General features: G+C 56.7%; 1 protein-coding gene across 4 annotated transcripts; it reads left to right on the forward strand.

The window, feature by feature from the left end:
• Nucleotides 1–6156: 6156 nt before the first annotated feature.
• On the forward strand, nucleotides 6157–16259 carry RBM42 (RNA binding motif protein 42). Of its 4 annotated transcripts, none has more exons than XM_075908324.1 (11): nucleotides 6158–6381; nucleotides 7775–7928; nucleotides 10425–10512; nucleotides 10602–10676; nucleotides 12248–12313; nucleotides 12750–12913; nucleotides 13242–13385; nucleotides 14119–14325; nucleotides 14563–14683; nucleotides 14961–15155; nucleotides 15963–16259. In XM_075908324.1, the coding sequence occupies exons 1-11, from the start codon at nucleotides 6233–6235 to the stop codon at nucleotides 16073–16075; spliced, it is 1476 nt and encodes a 491-aa protein (XP_075764439.1). In that variant the 5' UTR covers nucleotides 6158–6232; the 3' UTR covers nucleotides 16076–16259. The 4 variants fall into 4 exon arrangements, with proteins under 4 accessions (XP_075764442.1, XP_075764439.1, XP_075764440.1 ...); XM_075908325.1 differs by having other exon boundaries at nucleotides 12753–12913; XM_075908327.1 differs by lacking the exon at nucleotides 10602–10676 and having other exon boundaries at nucleotides 6157–6381; nucleotides 12753–12913.
• Nucleotides 16260–16480: the final 221 nt, after the last annotated feature.

The following is a 16480-nucleotide window of genomic DNA, read 5'->3' on the forward strand; positions in this document are numbered from 1 at the left end:
TTGCTCTCCCTCAGTGGGTACAATTCAGACTGCCGAGATTTCAGTGGGAAGATACAACCCTGGTGCCAGCTGATGACAGTATTTCTGCTGGTGCAAAGACAGGCAGGTGAGGAACTGCCCTGGTGAATAGCTCTCATGCTGACCTTCTGCACCGGAGTGAATTCCCCCCGCCCCTTCCCCGTGTGATCATCCTGACTGAAGAACGAGCAGTGCCACAATAATCTTACTGTGCTGATAAAAAAGTTTTTCCTGCGGGATGACAGTGACATCATCATGTCACTCTGGTGTCCCGCAGCCCCTCCCTCCCCTTTCCCCCGGGCTTGGCTGTCAGGAGGAGAGAGCGGGGTGTGCGAGGCCTCGGAGCAGCTCCCCACCACCACCAGCAGGGGGCAGAGCGGGGCCTGATGCTGCCTTGGCTGGAAAGTGGGGTTAAGGTTAGGCAGCGGCAGGGTGTGGGGGAGAGAAAGAGGGCCTGGGCTGGCGTGCCTGGGGGAGGAGGGAGAGGGAGTCTGGCTGGCGCAGCTGCAGCCCAGCCCTCCCTGGTGGTGACCAGGGGAGAGCATGGGGCCTGGTGAGGCCGTGGAGCAGTCCCCTTCCAATCCTCTCCCCCAGGAGGCTGGGGTGGGGCAACAGGCCAGGGTTCCCTGGTGGCTGTGGGGAGCACTGGGCCCTCCGGCCCACACAGACAGGGGGCTGTACACTGCCCCCTAGTGCCCTGGACTGGTGTTTAGCGGATGTATCTTCTCAGGTGCCAATCAACTGGAGAAACAAGAACATTAAGCTGAAGCTATGGTCTGCTCTTGACCTAATTTGTTCTCACCTATTTCATTCCCAGTAGCCCTCTGGAGGTGGATACTTTAGAAGAGCACATGGCGGCTCTCTAGTGCGGATGTGCCATCCCTTCCATGCCCTGCTATGCCAGACAAACCGAGGGTGGGACAGATAATCTCACCTCTGTTGAAAACCTCCCAGTAAAATCACAGCCAGGGTGAATTGCATAGACAGCTCTTGCTGTTCAACCGCGTGAGGTTAACTGACTCCTACCGTTTACCTGCTAAAACAATCATTAGCACAATTAAAACAAAAAAAAATATATAAGATCTTTTTTAAAAGACAATCTTTCTAAAAGCACACCAAAGAGTAAAAATGAATTGTTCAGCTACCAATTTAGGAGAAAGATTGGATGGCTAGGTACGATTCAAGATAGTTGCTAACAGTTAGCTATCCAATCTTTGTCCTAAATTGGCAGCTAAACAATTTATTTTTATTCTTTTGATGCGCTTTTAGAAAAATTGTCTTTTTTAAACGTTTATATATATAAACTACACACTTCAACCCACATATTCAGCACTAGGTGGAAGTGGTAATGAGTGCATCTACATTGCTGTTCCCTCCCTTCCACCTCACGGGCTCTTCAGTCGCTCCCGTTCTCCACCGGAAGGAGCAGAGGAAAGCCAGAGTCCATACTCAGACCCGAATGGAGGGCAGTGTCAACACAACGTGTCGTAATTCGGAGTTACTGGTCTCCAGGTGATGGCCCAGAGGTCTCCGGCGTGACCCTCCAGTGGGCACTGTGGACTCCAGTGCTGCTCAGCCGGGCAAGCAGGGAAAGCCCTGAGGAGCTTCTGAATGGTCATTCCCCGCTGGAGCAGGTGGCAAGCTCAGTAGGACAGCTGAGCAGGCCTGGCCAGAGGCAGGGACACACTCCAGCTGGGATCCCTCAGGAGAGATGCCGGAGAGACACTGGATCTGACTGCTGGGGAGGGGGAGAGTCCCTGGGGGCAGAGCTCTGAACCAATCAAGGAAATGCCCAGAGTGCACAGGGCAGGGCGGGTACAGGCTACTCCGGGGACTGCCATGTGAAGGTAAAAGCACCAAGACCCGTGTCACAGAGGACAAGAACCACAGACGTGGCAGGCTGATGACGTGCTCATTCCATGAGGGACAGGGACCCTCGCCTGGGATTCTAATATGCTGCAGGGACCATGTCACAGCTACCCACTGGGCATCACTCCTGGAGCCCATGCAACCCCTGGCAGGGAGGATGGGCTCAGTCCGCTACAGCCACCTTGTGGGGACATGCAAAATTGCATTTGTTAAATGAATCAAAGTAAAATCCACCCAGTTTTGGAGACACCCCTTACAGCCAGCTCTGCCCCAGCCCTGGAAGTCCGGCTGAAGGGACGCAGCTCCAGAGATGTAAATAACGTAGCTGGAGTCGACATACCTTAAGCTGAGCTTGGCACCATCTTCACAGTGGGAGGTTGATGAGAGCAAAGGCTCCCTCCTGACTGCCAGGAGTACCAGCATCCATGACCAGGGGCGCCCTCAGCGTTTGATTTAGCAGGTCTTTCCTAGACCCGCTAAATCAACCGCCAGAAGATCAATCTCAGGTGCGGCTAGTGGAGTGTGGCCTAAGTGTAGACAAGCCCTGATCCTCTTCTTTATTTTCTCATGGTGCGATGCTCTTGGAATACAAAGTTAGAGAAGTGGGGATGGTGTTTCAAAGTGCAGGTGAACACTAGACCTACAGCCATTTGAACCTCAGAAAAGTATCTGACCCCAAACACACGAGTGGCACGGTCCTTACAATCCCAGGTTTTGTTAAATGACAAGGAACGTTCTACACGGCTGGTTCAATGCCAAGGGAGGTGCAGACGTGCAAAACAACCTAGCAGAGGAGCGAGGAAAGATGATCCCAGGACACAAGAGCAGAAACTAACCTGCCATCACCAGAGTCACACAAGCCACGAAGTCTCTGTCCAGGCTGGTTAGAATCCGACATTCTCCTTCTAGCCATTTACTCATGTTCGCAGCAAAGCCGCCCGGGGAGAGGGACATGGAGCCTTTGTAGGTATTATTGAGGCAGTTTGCCTTTCCGTCCCTTAGCACCATGATATCACGGAGTGAGTGCACAGTTTGCCTGCTGACGGAGACTCCACATGCTCTTGGGTAGTCAATTGGGACAAACACACGAGCGCCCTCAGGTGAGACGCAGTGATATGCAGGGCAGATTTCTATAAGAAAAAAATTGCAAAGTGCCAGTTAGTACGGGAGTTGCCACCGATGTCAGCTCAGTGCCCCCTTTCCTTCCCCCTCCCCTGTGCCGCTGGCTCACAGCCACCCCCTGGACTGCAATGAAGGGAGCCAGCCTCTTGGGTCCTACTAGCCTGTTTCCTGGCACTGTTAGCCCTTCACAGAAATTGAGCCCCTCGGCCCATCTGCCTGAGGCCCTCAAAGTCAGCACTGCCCCAGCGATGGGCAACCTCGGCTAGTGAGTGGGCCATGTTAGCAGCCTCCTTCAGCTCAGTAGCTGCAAGACTGTGGGAGCCCAGGCGGTCTCCCTGGGTAGGGTAGAGTTGCTGTCCGCGCTTGCGCACCTTGGATTAGCGGGTGAGCTGACGGAGCAGTCACAGCGTGTGGACTGGCTGCAGAGCGAGCGCACGGCTCCCCCCCCCCCCCCCCCCCGTCAGTGCTGGTGCAATCCGTGCGCCCCTCGCACCACGGGCCGTTTAGGTGAGCGTCACTTTAGTAACAAAAACACTTGTGTGGGCGGAAAGCAGCGGAATCTGGCAACTCTGGCCATGGGCAAGGGGAAACAAAATGTCTCGCAGGCCACACCTAGAACCCCAATGGGCCATATGCAGCCCTCAGGCCACAGCCCGTATGCAGCTCACCACTGCCCCAGTAAAGAGGTGGGGTGGGTTCTGGAGAGGCCTAGGAGATATGGCGTTCGCCTGGGGACACAAGGTGGTGGAATCGTCTGGCAATTACAGATGAGTAAGTCTAACATCAGTACCAGGCAAATTAGATGAAACTATAGTGAAGATGAATATAATTTGTTAGGGGAAAGTCAACATGGTTTCTGTAAAAGGAAATCATGCCTTACTAATCTGCTAGAGTTCTTTGAGAGGGGCAACAAACATGTGGACAAGATTGGATCCAGTGGATATAGTGTACTTAGATTTCCAGAAAGCCTTTGACAAAGTCCCTCACCAAAGACTCTTAAGTAAAGTAAGTTATCATGGCGTAAGAGGGAAGGTCCTTTCATGGACTGATAACTGGTTAAAAGACAGGAAACAAAGGGTAGGAATAAATGGTCAGTTTTCTGAGTGGAGAGAGGTAACTACTAGGGTTATCTCATCCTGCTTTCTAACTATGGATGCCACCCCGCTGTCCCCAAGTGAATGCCCTATCTCCTAGACCACTCTAGAAACCACCCCTCCTGCTCTGAGCTTTCTGCTGGTCCTTCATCCTGCTTGGGTGCAACCACTCTGCTCATGCCTTATCTCCTAATCCACACCAGAACCTATCCCACCTCCCTACCTTTTGCAGGTCCCTAATCCTGCATTTGGACTGCAGGTGCCAGCTCCATCACTGGGGCAATCTGTGTTAACAGTTCCTCAGGTAGGTAGGTGGTACTTGAATTCACCACTCTAGGTGAATGCACACATTGCTATGCCACTCCAGAATCCACCTTAACACCCTTCCTTCTTTGGGTCCCTTATCCTGGTTTCTAAATGCAGGAGCCAGGTCTATGTCTCTAGCATCCTTTGTTTGCTGTCCAGCTGCCCCCAGAGTGGGCAAAAGTGGGACTTCAATCCACCACCCTGCTCTCCCCAGGCAAATGCCCTAGCCCCTAAACCACTTCAGAACTTCCCCAGTTCCCTACTTTCAGGGTGTCCCCTCCCCCATGCCAAACCCTGTGGCCCAAGACCAAAGTCTGCACCCCAACCCCCCACTCCAACCTGGTGAAAGTGATTGAGATTCCAGGAGGAAGGTGGAGGGAGCGAGGGCGGAGGGAGGGTGAGGCCTCAGAGAGGTGGGCAAGGAAGTGGGCAAGGGTATTTGTGTTTGAGGTAGATCTTACATTGCACTTAAATTGAAAAAGTGATTTTGTGTTTAAAAAGGTTGGAGACCACTGATGCAGATCATCCCTGACCGGTGTCTCTCTAACTTGCTCTTAAATATCTCCAGTGATGGAGATTGGACAACCACCCTAAGCAATTTATTCCAGTGTTTCACCACTCTGACAGCCAGGGAGTTTTTCCTGATGTGCAACCTAAACCTCCTTTGCTGCAATTCAAGCCCATTGCTTCTTGATCTCAGAGGCCAAGGAGAACAAGATTTCTCTCTTCTCCTTGTAACGCCCTTTCTGAAACTTGGACACCGCTCTCGCCCCCTCTCCGCCGTCTCTTTTCCAAACTAAACACTCTGGATTCTTCCAGCCCCGCCTCCTAGCTCCTGTTCTCCAGACTGCGCATCAGTCTGTTGCTCCTCTGGACCGTCTCCCACCGCTCCACGGCTACGTCTAGACTGGCATGAATTTCCAAAAATGCTTTTAACGGAAAAGTTTTCAGTTAAAAGCATTTTCGGAAAAGTGCGTCTAGATTGGCAGGGTGATTTTCCGCAAAAGCACTTTTTGTGGAAAAGCGTCTGTGGCCAATCTAGACGCGCTTTTCCGCAAAAAAGCTCCGATCGCCATTTTCGCCATCAGGGCTTTTTTGCGGAAAACAGTACTGTGCTGTCTACACTGGCCCTTTTGCGCAAAAGTCTTTCGGAAAAAGACTTTTGCCCGAGCGGGAGCAGCACAGTATTTCCATAAGATCACTGACAATCTTACATGAGATCGTCAGTGCTTTTCCGGAAATCCAAGGGCCAGTGTAGGCAGCTGGCAAGTTTTTCTGGAAAAGCGGCTGATTTTCCGGAAAAACTTGCCAGTCTAGACACAGCCCACGTGTTTCCCGACACTGGCCTGGGAGACTCCAACAGGGGCGGAGCCTGGGAGGGGAGGGGCCACGTGGGCGGGCGGGGCCAATTTGGGCGCAGTGGGAGGGCTGGGCAATGGGGAGGGAGAGGCGGGGCCAGTGTTTGGGGCGGGGCCAGAGCAGGGGCGGGGTCCTGCGGGACTCGCCGCTCTACTCGGCGTAGGAGACGGAAAATGAATTAGAATCACGTGCCCCGGGCAAAGGCCAATGGGAGCCCTGCCTTCTCGGCCCCGTCCCACGTGAGACATGCAAGCCACGCCCCCTTCCCGCTAGGAAGGTTTCCCGTGCGCCCCGCCCTTCTGTTACGCCATAAGATCGCGCCGGAAATGATGAGAGACAACTTCCACAGTGGTGTTTAACTTCCGGCTCCGCGCCGGAAGCCTCCTTACGTCATCACCGGCCCGCCGGAAGCGGGTGCGTCGGGCCGCAGCGCGGAGCGGCGGAGGCTGAGTCCAGACCCCGCCATGGCGGCTCCGCCTGCCCCGCCCCCCGCCGGGGGGGCTCCGGCCCCGGCACCCGCCCCGGCACCCGGCCCCGCCGGGGGAGCCGCGGCTGCGGGGGGCGCCAAGAGCGGGGAGGAGCGACTGAAAGAGATGGAGGCGGAGATGGCGCTGTGAGCGCGGGGGGGGGGGGGGAGTTTAGGGGGAGTCTGAGGGCGGGGATCTGGTCCCTGGTTTCAGGAAAAGAGGAGCCTGCAGGCTCCAGGGGCTGGGAGGGATCAAGAGCAGGTGGGGGGAGAGGGGGGAGCTGGAGCATGGACGGGAGGATCCGTGGAGATCCCCGGCTAAAAGGGAGGAGGGAGCCCATGGGTGGGGAGAGACGCAAGGGGAGACCTAGGGGGTGGCTCAACCAAGCTAGGGCAAAAGACTGAGACCCCTGGGGGGGGGGGAGTGACGTGGAGCAGGTGGAAGGAGGATGAAAAGGTTGTGGAGGAGCTGATGGGAATGGGCCGGTTCAGATGAGGAATTAAAGCTGGTGCATAGCCCAGAACAGAGAATTCTGGAGGGAGAAGGAGAAAGGGACTGTGGTGTTATAGGTCAGTAGATATTTGAGCAGTGGAGTGTTCTGGAGGGAGACTGAAGGTCAAAAGGATGGAAATCTTTCAGTGGGTGCAAGAGTGTAGGATGGGGTAGGCAATATTTTGTATGGGGAGGGGGGGCACTCCAAGATTTTGGAAAGTGGTCATGGGCTGTACTCTTCCATGATATTAATGGAGGAGGTGCAGGGGCTGGGATGGAGGCTGGGTGGAGCAGGGATTGGGGTGCAGAAGGGAGAATGGAGGCTGGGAGGGAGATTGGGTAAAGGCAGTCATTGTGACCTAGGTCAGGGGACTAGAGTTTGGGAAGTGACCTATGTTAGGACGGGATTGTGATCTGGGTCAGGAGACTGAGGTGCCAGATCTGGGAGGGGGTATGGATGCAAAAGGGAGGCAGAGGATTTGGGTATGTTGACTGGGTGGGGCAGAGGATTGGGGAAGATGGGAGCTGGAGTGCCAGAGGCAGGTTCTGGCCAGGAGACTTACCAGCCAGCAGCCAAACCTGCCTGCCTGCCCAGCCATGTGCTTTTGTGGCTAACTGAGCCAAGAAGGGTGGGGGGAGGGGGTTCTTCTTGGCTGCCTGTTATTCAAATAGCTCCTGAAGCTTTCCTCCATCCCCTCCAGTTTTTAAAAAAAAACAGGACTCAGCAGCCATTTTTCTGAGTGGCATGCAGGGGCAAGCAGGGGAGCCTGCCTGGAGCTCCTCATTGGCTGAATTTTGCCCAGGCCTAGTATAGGAGCCATAGGAGTCCTTGGGGGTGTTTGGAAGGGTGATGGGGAGCCTTTTCCGGGAGGGAATGGAGAGCTGGGTGGAAGAGGGCTGGAGGTGGGCAGATACCAGGGCAAAGCAGTAAAAGATCCTGAATTGAAGAAGGAATGGACCTTGCATCAGGAGGGAGACGTGGGGTCTCGGGGCCCTGAGATGATGGTGGGGAAACTTCAACACGCTTCCATTTCTCACACTGTACAGGTTTGAGCAGGAGGTGCTGGGGGCCCCTGTTTCCCTCCCTCCTGGGGCTCCAGTGGTTGAGGCTGTTCCAGTAGCTCTGGCAGTGCCAGCTGTGCCCGCGGTGCCCCCAGTCCCAGTGATCCGGCCCATTATTGCCACCAACACCTACCAGCAGGTAAGGCACTGACTTGTCCCTCACCAAAGGCCATGAGCAGCACAGGGGTGGTGCTGGGTGCAGCTGCTGTTTGTTGCGCAGAAATGCAATGAGAGAATGTAGTTGGTGGCAGCCAAGAGATTAAAAAACAGATTCCCTGGGCACATGCTGGCCACAGCCATGACTTGGGCTCTCTGTGACTCCACTCTCCCCGTCCCCCATCTATACCCTGCCGCCACTGCTGCATGTCCATCTTGCCTGCTCAGGGGTAAGTGGTGACACCCCTCACTAGGGAATGAGTGATCCCCTCCTCCTGCTTATTATATGTACATATGCCCACCCAAAGTATCTTTTCCTCCAGGTTAGTAAATCAACGTAATGGCGTCTCTCATTGACCTCGGGGGACAGGCTGTGCATGTGTCTTTCTCCCACATTGGCTTTTTGCGGGCTGTGCTTGTAGGTTGCTTTGTTAGTGGTGGAGTAAATTGTGGCGGAAATGTCATGAAATGCAAAACACCTTTCTCCATTGTGACATTCCCTTATTTGTGTTGCAGTAGCTCCTACAGCCCTATTCATTACTAGGCTGGGAAGGAATTGATTTTTTTTGAGATGTCAATTTTACTTGCAAATGCTGAAAAGATTTTTCCATGCATGATAGTCAAAATTTACATTCAAAGTAAGCAAAATTAGCTTGACAACTTATTTGATTTAAGGTCGTTTACTTTGCATATTTTGAAATGTGATGTTAACAGGTTGTGTTTTAACTGTTATAAACTTATAACTTTTTGAATCTCAGCATCTACTGTTGGTAAATAAATGTCCGACTTCTGATAATTTCCTGCAACTGTGGAAATTTAAATGGATAAATTGTGTGTGTGTCGGGGGGGATCAATATTAGTATCATAACTGTTTTAAAAAAAATCAAATTCTGCCATGTGTGCAGGGCTTCTCCTAGGTGCTGTACAAATACACAATGAAACAGACATTCCTTCCCCAGGAGATTTAAAATTGTTTGTGTGTGCAACTAGTTGGGAACAAGTGTTCCCAAATAACTTCCGTGTTTGCATGTTCCCAAGTGAATAAAAGTGTTCACATAGGAATAGGTACTGCGCTTTTAAATTCACACCCTTCCTTGGGGGTTTTCAACCTGGGGATCTGCAGACTGTCTAAGCTTTCCAAAGAGGCCTGCATCTCCAGGGTTTTTAGGGGACTGTAAATGAAGAAAAGTTGAAAGCTGTTGCCCTGTCTTGTTCTAGACTTGTCTACACAGAGAAGTTTAAGGATGTCTTGTTCCTGTTTAGCTTAATCCAAATAAATCTTTGGTGCATACAATCCACCGTGGTCCTTGGGAGTAAGTTTGTTGATGTCTCCTTACTGGCAGATGCTTGACTCAGATATGAGTGATTGGGCTCAGGACAGTGGGAGCTAGCTTAAATTTTCTAGCCTGTGTTAGCCAGGCGGTCACACTTGCTCTAATGGTCTCTTTTGATCTTGGAACCTGCATGAGAAGCAGTAGCCACAGCACAAAACGTGGGTCGCCATGTCCTTGCCCCGGCTGGCTGTACCCCTGTTTTGTATGGTTGTGGGTTGGCAGTAGGGATGGTAGCAACTGGCCAGCTAACCAATAAGCAGGAGCACTGTTGACTAGTCCCATCCCCCCGGCTGCCACTCTGCTTTGCACAGCACAGGGAAACCGGCACAGAGACGCTGGGTCAGTCCCTGCTCCGTGGGTCTTCTAATAAGAGACTCCCCTGGGCCGTGTGATACAGAGCAGCAGCTGGGGAGGAGGGGGGTGTTATGCTCAGTGATAAACGACCCCCGGAGCAGGGACTGACCCAGCTTCCCTGGGCTGTGGGATGCAGAGCAGCAGCTGGGGAGGTTATGCTGTGAACTGGCACGAGCCAGACTGTGCTGGAACTGCTGACCCTTATCAACTGCTCGAGTAGTAAATGAATCACATTTTAACATCCCTAGTTGGCAGGAGCTTGGTGAATCCAGACTGGCTGGGATCCAGCCTGCTAATAGGCTGTGCCCAGGTGTCAGTACCATGCTCCACTGTGGGTCCCTGGCTCTGCTCATGGCTGTGGGGTTGTAGAGGCCAGGGGTGTGGCTGAGCCGAAGCTAAATTAACCCTCCACTCTTATGCCAGGTTTGACAGGGCAGCTGAGGGGAGTAAGTCCCCCTGGTCCTGTGCCCTTTAATCTGCTGCTCCTTTCTTCAGCTGGCCAGCGACTTCCTGGGGAAGTGGGGGCTATGTCACCTGAGGCCGGTGAGCCTCCAGACAGATGTTTCAGGGCAGGGGCCTGGGCAGAGGTGGGTGTTCCTCCTGCACTAGCCCAGGTGCCTCTCCCCCAGAGGTATCGCAGAGTTCTGTTGTGATCCCTCCCTCCCTCTGGGGCAGCTGGCAGTGGCCACTGTCGGCAGACAGGACACTGGGATGGATGGACCTTTGGTCTGCCCATTGTGGCCATTCTTATGTCTACATTGACCTTTGGTCCTGTGTCCGTTCTGCCCCAGGTCCAGCAGAGCTTAGAAGCCCGAGCGGCTGCTGCAGCCACCGTTGTGGCCCCCATTGTTGCCCCCCCGGTGCCGTTTGTGGGACCAGGTAGGTAGCGAGTCTCGGGGGCCTGGTGTCTGGCTGCACCTGGCCCGTCTGAGATTCCAAGGCAATGTGTCTGTTCTTTCTCTTTTGAGTGAACTTCAGCGCTGGCGAGAGGTGCCGGATTGACAGCCCCGAGAGCCGAAGCCCCCTCTTCATCCGCAGGGCAGGTACGGAGACAGGGCAAAAGTCCCCCCGTACCTCACCGCCTGGAGGGAGGCTCGGCCAGCCCGCGGCTCCCCTGCCACGGCTGCCGATGAGCTGTTTGTGCCAGCTGGGTGCTGGGTTTGCTGGGGCATCGATACCGCTGGGGACTGCCAGGGGGCCCAGCAGCTCCACTTCATAAATGGGGCAACTGAACTGTCATCTCTGGGGCGCAACTTTATCCTGTATCTAGCAATGGGCCCTTCTAAGCGGATATCCTGCTGCCACGGATCAGACCCGTGGCTGCCTCCCTGCCGTCTGCATCAAACCAGCAAGTCCACCTAGCGAGGTCTCCCGCTTCCGCCAAGTGACCTACACCAGCCGCTGGTCCCCGTTATGGAGTAACCTGCTCTTGGGAAAAGTTTGCTCCTGAAGAATCCTGTACGAAAGCTGCGCACCACCCCAGAGGCAGCTGCACTGTAACCCTGCCCTGGGGACTCCAACAGAGGATTTCCAAGCCCTTTAGCACCGTAGCGTCCAACCTCTTCAGAAACAGTAGCCGCTCTAGGGGCTGCTGCTGTAGTGAACTAGCCACCCTCAATGGGCCAAATAGCCACTAGTGGCTAGCGCGTTGGAGGCTGCATACGCAGTCGTCGTTCTCTGTGGTGAGATGCACCTGTCTCTAGGGTAGAGCACAGCAGCTGTATCCGCAGGGCCATGTCATCACTGAGTGAACGAGGACTGTGCAGCATCTGAAGGGCTGTGGGAAGCGTCAGCTGCAGAGGTGTAGCAAGATGCTGTGTGTGTTCTGTCGGCTGTGCTGATGTGACCAGACGGGGGTGGGGATGAATCCAGCTCAGTCAGCAGTGAGCTGTGACTCAGTTTGCCCAGTGTTTGCGACATGTTTGTGGACACCTGCCCTCCAGCTGGGGGAGGGGATTCTGGCTGTCATCTTCCTTCTCTCCAGATGCTGGATGTAACTGTGTGATCCCTGTACAGAATCGGGTTTGGGTTGATGGATATTAACACGGTCCCTCCTCCAAAAGCAGCTGTCTAATCAGCCAGGATGCAACTCCCTCAGTGCTCCACGATTCCTGAGCAATGCTGCCTTATGGCCTCCAGTCTAGAAGGGGTTTTCCCCTAATGATCTATTCCAGAGCTGGTACGCATGGACTGTCTGTGTGTAATGCTGTAGCACCCCTCAGCTGAGATCGGAGCCCCCTTGTGCCAGGCACTGTTCAGACCCAGCTGGATACAGGCCCTGCCCAGCTGGGATCAGGGCCCCGTTGTACCAGGCGCTGCCCAGGCCCAACCAGAGACAGGCCCTGCCCCAGTTGGGATCAGGGTCTCGTACCAGGCGCTGCCCAGGCCCAACCAGAGACAGGCCCTGCCCTGGAAAGCTCTCAGGGCAACTGGACAAAACAAAGGACAGACCATTCTCTTAGTTTTTCAGGTGAGGAAACTGAGGCACAGAGAGTCACATGTAACTTGTCTGCGGTCACGCAGGGAGCGTGCGGCCTTGCTGGGAATTGAATCCACCCCTCCCAAGACCCAGCCTGGTGCCTTAACATAAAACCGTCCTTCTCGCCCTCTGCAGTTGTCCCTCCACAGAGGCCTCCCATCCTTCGGCCAGCCTTTGTGCCTCACGTCCTGCAGCGATCCGGTAAGTGTCCTTCGCCAGCCCCATCTTTGCACCAGGCTCCATGCTGGGAGACACTGAGTCTGACGTTGGGTTGAATTAAAAGTTCCATCCTGAGTTTTCCTGATAAGATTCTTGCAGAAAAAAGCCCCCAGGCCACCTTATAAACCCTGAGATTGGCAGTCTGGTGTGGCCAAGGGACTGGGGAGGGTGGTCCCTAAGATGGTCAGAGGAAATGACCGTCGAGCACGAAGGGGAAGCCTGTTATCCTAGCGACTTTTGCCCTTTGCTCGCTCTTTTCCTTGAACTTCCCAAAGCCCAGGGGAGGGTGGTCAGTTTCACTTCCTGTTGGGTCAGTTTCACTGCCTAGATTTGGCTAGTCCCGGAATCAAATCTATGTGGGAAATCCCGTTGCCACAGAAATGAAACGCCTCTGTCTGTCTGTCTGTCTGTCTCTCAGCAGGTGCTCCCAGGCCCCTGGCAATGCGCCCGCCTCACCACCCTGCTATGGTGGGGCCCCCCATGCCCGGTCCCCAGGGCCCACAGATGATGATGGGCCCCCCCATGCAAAGGCCCCCTGGCCCACCCCTAGGGCCCATAGGACCGATGAGGACTGGCCCTCCGGTGAGTGTGTTTCCTGCAGTGGGGGGGAGGCGTCGGCCGAGGGGAGAGTTGGCTGTTCCTGTGACAGGGTGGTGGGCAGAGAGGGTGCCCTCCTCCAGCAGTCGTGTAACCCCAGACAGTGCTAGGGGGCGCTGTGCTGCAGGGAGGAGGAAGGGCTCTGAACAGACACATTTATGCCCCACCCCAGAGGCAGCAGCACGTCAGCATGGGGTGCATCATCGGCTTTGACGGGCCTGTATCCTGGGCTCTCAGCAGCTGGACAGACCCATGCTGGGGAGCCAGCGTCTGCATTCGCCCCTTTAACAGCCTTACTGTCGCTGCTTTCTAGGTGGGACCCGGGGTCCCCGTCGGGCCGATCACACCTCTCATGTCGGTTCCCCGCCCCCCCGTCATGGCCGCTCCGAAGATAAACCCCATGGTGATCCAGGCAGCCCCCACCGTGTATTCTGCCCCACCCGTGAAAAAGCAGGAGGTGAGTGGGGGGGAGGGGGGGAGCCTGCTGCCACTCAACCTCCATCCATGCTGGGAGGAAGCTTTACTACCCCGCTCCCTGTGGTGCATCTCGCTGGGTCACCTGATCCTCGGGGTCCTTCCCTCCTGGCCCGTGTGGGCTTGTGCCATGCCCTGAAGCTCTGGTCCCTGCCATCCCAGCCTCACATGGAGTTGTCGCACAGCGAATGCCCCTTTTAAACATGCCAAGCGGATTGCCTCAGTGGCCCTGTGGTGGGGAAGTTTCCTAGAAGGGGTTTGATTCTGGTCAGGTGGGGCTGGTTCTTGTAGTGGGAGTGGAGGTTTCCCCGAATTAATTTCACCAGAATTCAAGCCTTATAATGAATCTTGGGATTTATCCCCTGGCATTGACCTGGAGGGGATTGGTGCATGGAACTTGCAGAACCTCCAATATGTGTCCCACTGGCAGGGAGTTCCACAGGTTAACCCCGTTAACTGCCCTAGCGCCAGGGAGTCTCATGGGCCAGCTCTGCCATCCTATTGGTCCATTCCTTTATAATAACCAGGCAAGAGGAACCCCTGCAGGTTATTCAGTTAACTCAGCACATCAGACTGGTCTATGAGATTCATGGGGCAAGGAGTCCCACAGGCTAGCACGCTACCCCCTGCCCTCGGGGGGTCATGAGGAGGGGAGTTCCACAGGCTAATCCCTCTACAGTCACATGGCCCGGGTGCTAGTCTCCTCGTTGCCGCAGGAGGAGTTGCGGGAGCCACCCCCACCAGTCGTGGTGGAGGAGAAGGAGCCATGTGGGCTGGAGGAGGCTATGATCGGCCCCAGCATGCCCGAGATGGAGCCTGTGATGCCAGAGGTCAGGGTCCTGCCGCCACTGCGAATGCCAGAGCTGGGGCCCATCCGGGGGCGGCGGCCCAGGGGCCCCGAAGCCGGATTTGCACCAATGGAGGTAAAGGGGGCATCTGGCCGGAGGCGGGACAGATCGAGGCAGGAGTGAGGGGCCTGCAAGGGGCGGGGGGATTATGGGGTAGTTGGGGGGCTGGGATGGAGTGGGGCTAGGGGTGGGCTCTGTGCCAGTGGGTAAGGAGGCGTCTGTGCCGAGGCTGGTCCGCCCTGGAGGAGAGGGGAGAGTGGTGGAAGGGCTGCTCCGGGCTCTGCCTGTCATTGACCCCTGGCCTCCCCCCAGCCCATGGTGGAGCCAGTAGTTGAGGACAAAAAGAAAACCAGGCAGGAGAAGCTGAAGCGCTGCATTCGCACGGCAGCTGGGAGCTGCTGGGAGGATTCCAGCTTGCTGGAGTGGGACCCTGGTGAGTGAGGGGAGGGGAATCTGGGGGGTGGGGGGCGGGAGCGATCGCCGCTGGAGAAGGTGAGCTCCAGGATACTGCTGTTAGCTGGTGCAACTCTGCTGCTGGGGGATTGAGGTTGACTGTTAACCTCCGGAACTCCCCACCACTGGATGCTGCTGGGGGTTAACTAGAGGGCGCGTTCCATGGAGCAGGTGCTGGGCCATGGCAGATGATGCTGCGAGCACAGGCAGCCTTGACCTGGCCCTGCCCCTCTCACTCCTCCCCTCCTCCATGCCAGACGACTTCCGGATCTTCTGCGGGGACCTGGGCAACGAAGTGAACGACGACATCCTGGCCAGGGCCTTCAGCCGCTACCCGTCCTTCCTCAAAGCCAAGGTGATCCGGGACAAGCGCACCGGCAAGACCAAAGGCTACGGCTTCGTCAGCTTCAAGGACCCCAACGACTATGTCCGCGCCATGCGTGAGATGAACGGTGAGGGCCTGGGGCAGGGGAAGGGGCTAGGCTGACCCGCTGCTGATGGGTGGGGGAAGGGGAGGGGCTAGGCTGCCACGCTGCTGATGGGCGGGGGAAGGGGAGGGGCTCGGCTGTCACGCGGTTGATGGGCGGGGGAAGGGGAGGGGCTCGGCTGTCACGCGGCTGATGGGCGGGGGAAGGGGAGGGGCTAGGCTGTCACGTGGCTGATGGGCGGGGGAAGGGGAGGGGCTAGGCTGTCACGCGGCTGATGGGCGGGGGAAGGGGAGGGGCTAGGCTGCCCCCCTGCTGATGGGCGCGGGAAGGGGAGGGGCTAGGCTGTCACGTGGCTGATGGGCGGGGGAAGGGGAGGGGCTTGGCTGTCACGCGGCTGATGGGCGGGGGAAGGGGAGGGGCTCGGCTGTCACGCGGCTGATGGGCGGGGGAAGGGGAGGGGCTCGGCTGTCACGCGGCTGATGGGCGGGGGAAGGGGAGGGGCTCAGCTGTCATGTGGCTGATGGGCGGGGGAAGGGGAGGGCTCGGCTGTCACGCGGCTGATGGGCGGGGGGAAGGGGAGGGGCTCAGCTGTCACGTGGCTGATGGGCAGGGGAAGGGGAGGGGCTCAGCTGTCACGTGGCTGATGGGCGGGGGAAGGGGAGGGGCTCGGCTGTCACGTGGCTGATGGGCCGGGGAAGGGGAGGGGCTCGGCTGTCGGGCTGCTGAGAGGGGTGGGAAGGGGGGTCAGGCTGTTGCGGTGCTGATGGGGTGAGGTGAGATGCAGCCAGATGCCCCCTGTGCCTGTGCTGAGCCCGCCCCTCTGTGCCGCAGGGAAGTACGTGGGCAGCCGCCCCATCAAGCTGCGCAAGAGCATGTGGAAGGATCGCAACATCGACGTGGTGCGCAAGAAGCAGAAAGAGAAGAAGAAGCTGGGCCTGAGATAGCGAGGGGGGGGCAGGGCCTGTGCTCCCGCCGCCCCCGCCCCCGCCTGCCCTGGGAGCTCCGGGCCGGGGGGCCAGCCGCCCGCCCTGCCCCTGCCAGCGCCTGCCCCAGGGCTGCTCCTCCATGGACTCTGGGGAGCCCCGGGGGTCGGGGCTCCACCCTAATAAAGGTTCTTGGGTTTTTGTACTTCCAGGCCCAAGTGCTGGGGTTGTAGAGGGCTCCGGCTGGAGGGGCGGGGCCACCAGTGCTCTGCAGCCAGCGCCGCCCCGCACTCTGCTCCCTGCTTGAAGCTGCCGGGGAGGGGCCCCGCCTGCTTGTGGGCACGGGCAGCTCCCGGGCCACGTGCTGCGCAGAGACGCGCACGTTGGGGGGGCAGGCGGGAAGCTGCCGGAGGGTCCTGCTGGCCG

This window comes from Pelodiscus sinensis, chromosome 24 (assembly GCF_049634645.1).
Source record: "Pelodiscus sinensis isolate JC-2024 chromosome 24, ASM4963464v1, whole genome shotgun sequence".
NCBI classification, from domain to species: domain Eukaryota; kingdom Metazoa; phylum Chordata; order Testudines; family Trionychidae; genus Pelodiscus; species Pelodiscus sinensis.

Bases quoted from the DNA above. Each gene is read 5' to 3' on its own strand.
- RBM42 (XM_075908324.1), top strand. From the start codon at position 6,233: ATGGCGGCTCCGCCTGCCCCGCCCCCCGCCGGGGGGGCTCCGGCCCCG. The intron at 6,382-7,774 runs GTGAGCGCGGGG...CACACTGTACAG, and splicing joins ATGGAGGCGGAGATGGCGCT to GTTTGAGCAGGAGGTGCTGG. The intron at 10,513-10,601 runs GTAGGTAGCGAG...TTCTCTTTTGAG, and splicing joins GGTGCCGTTTGTGGGACCAG to TGAACTTCAGCGCTGGCGAG.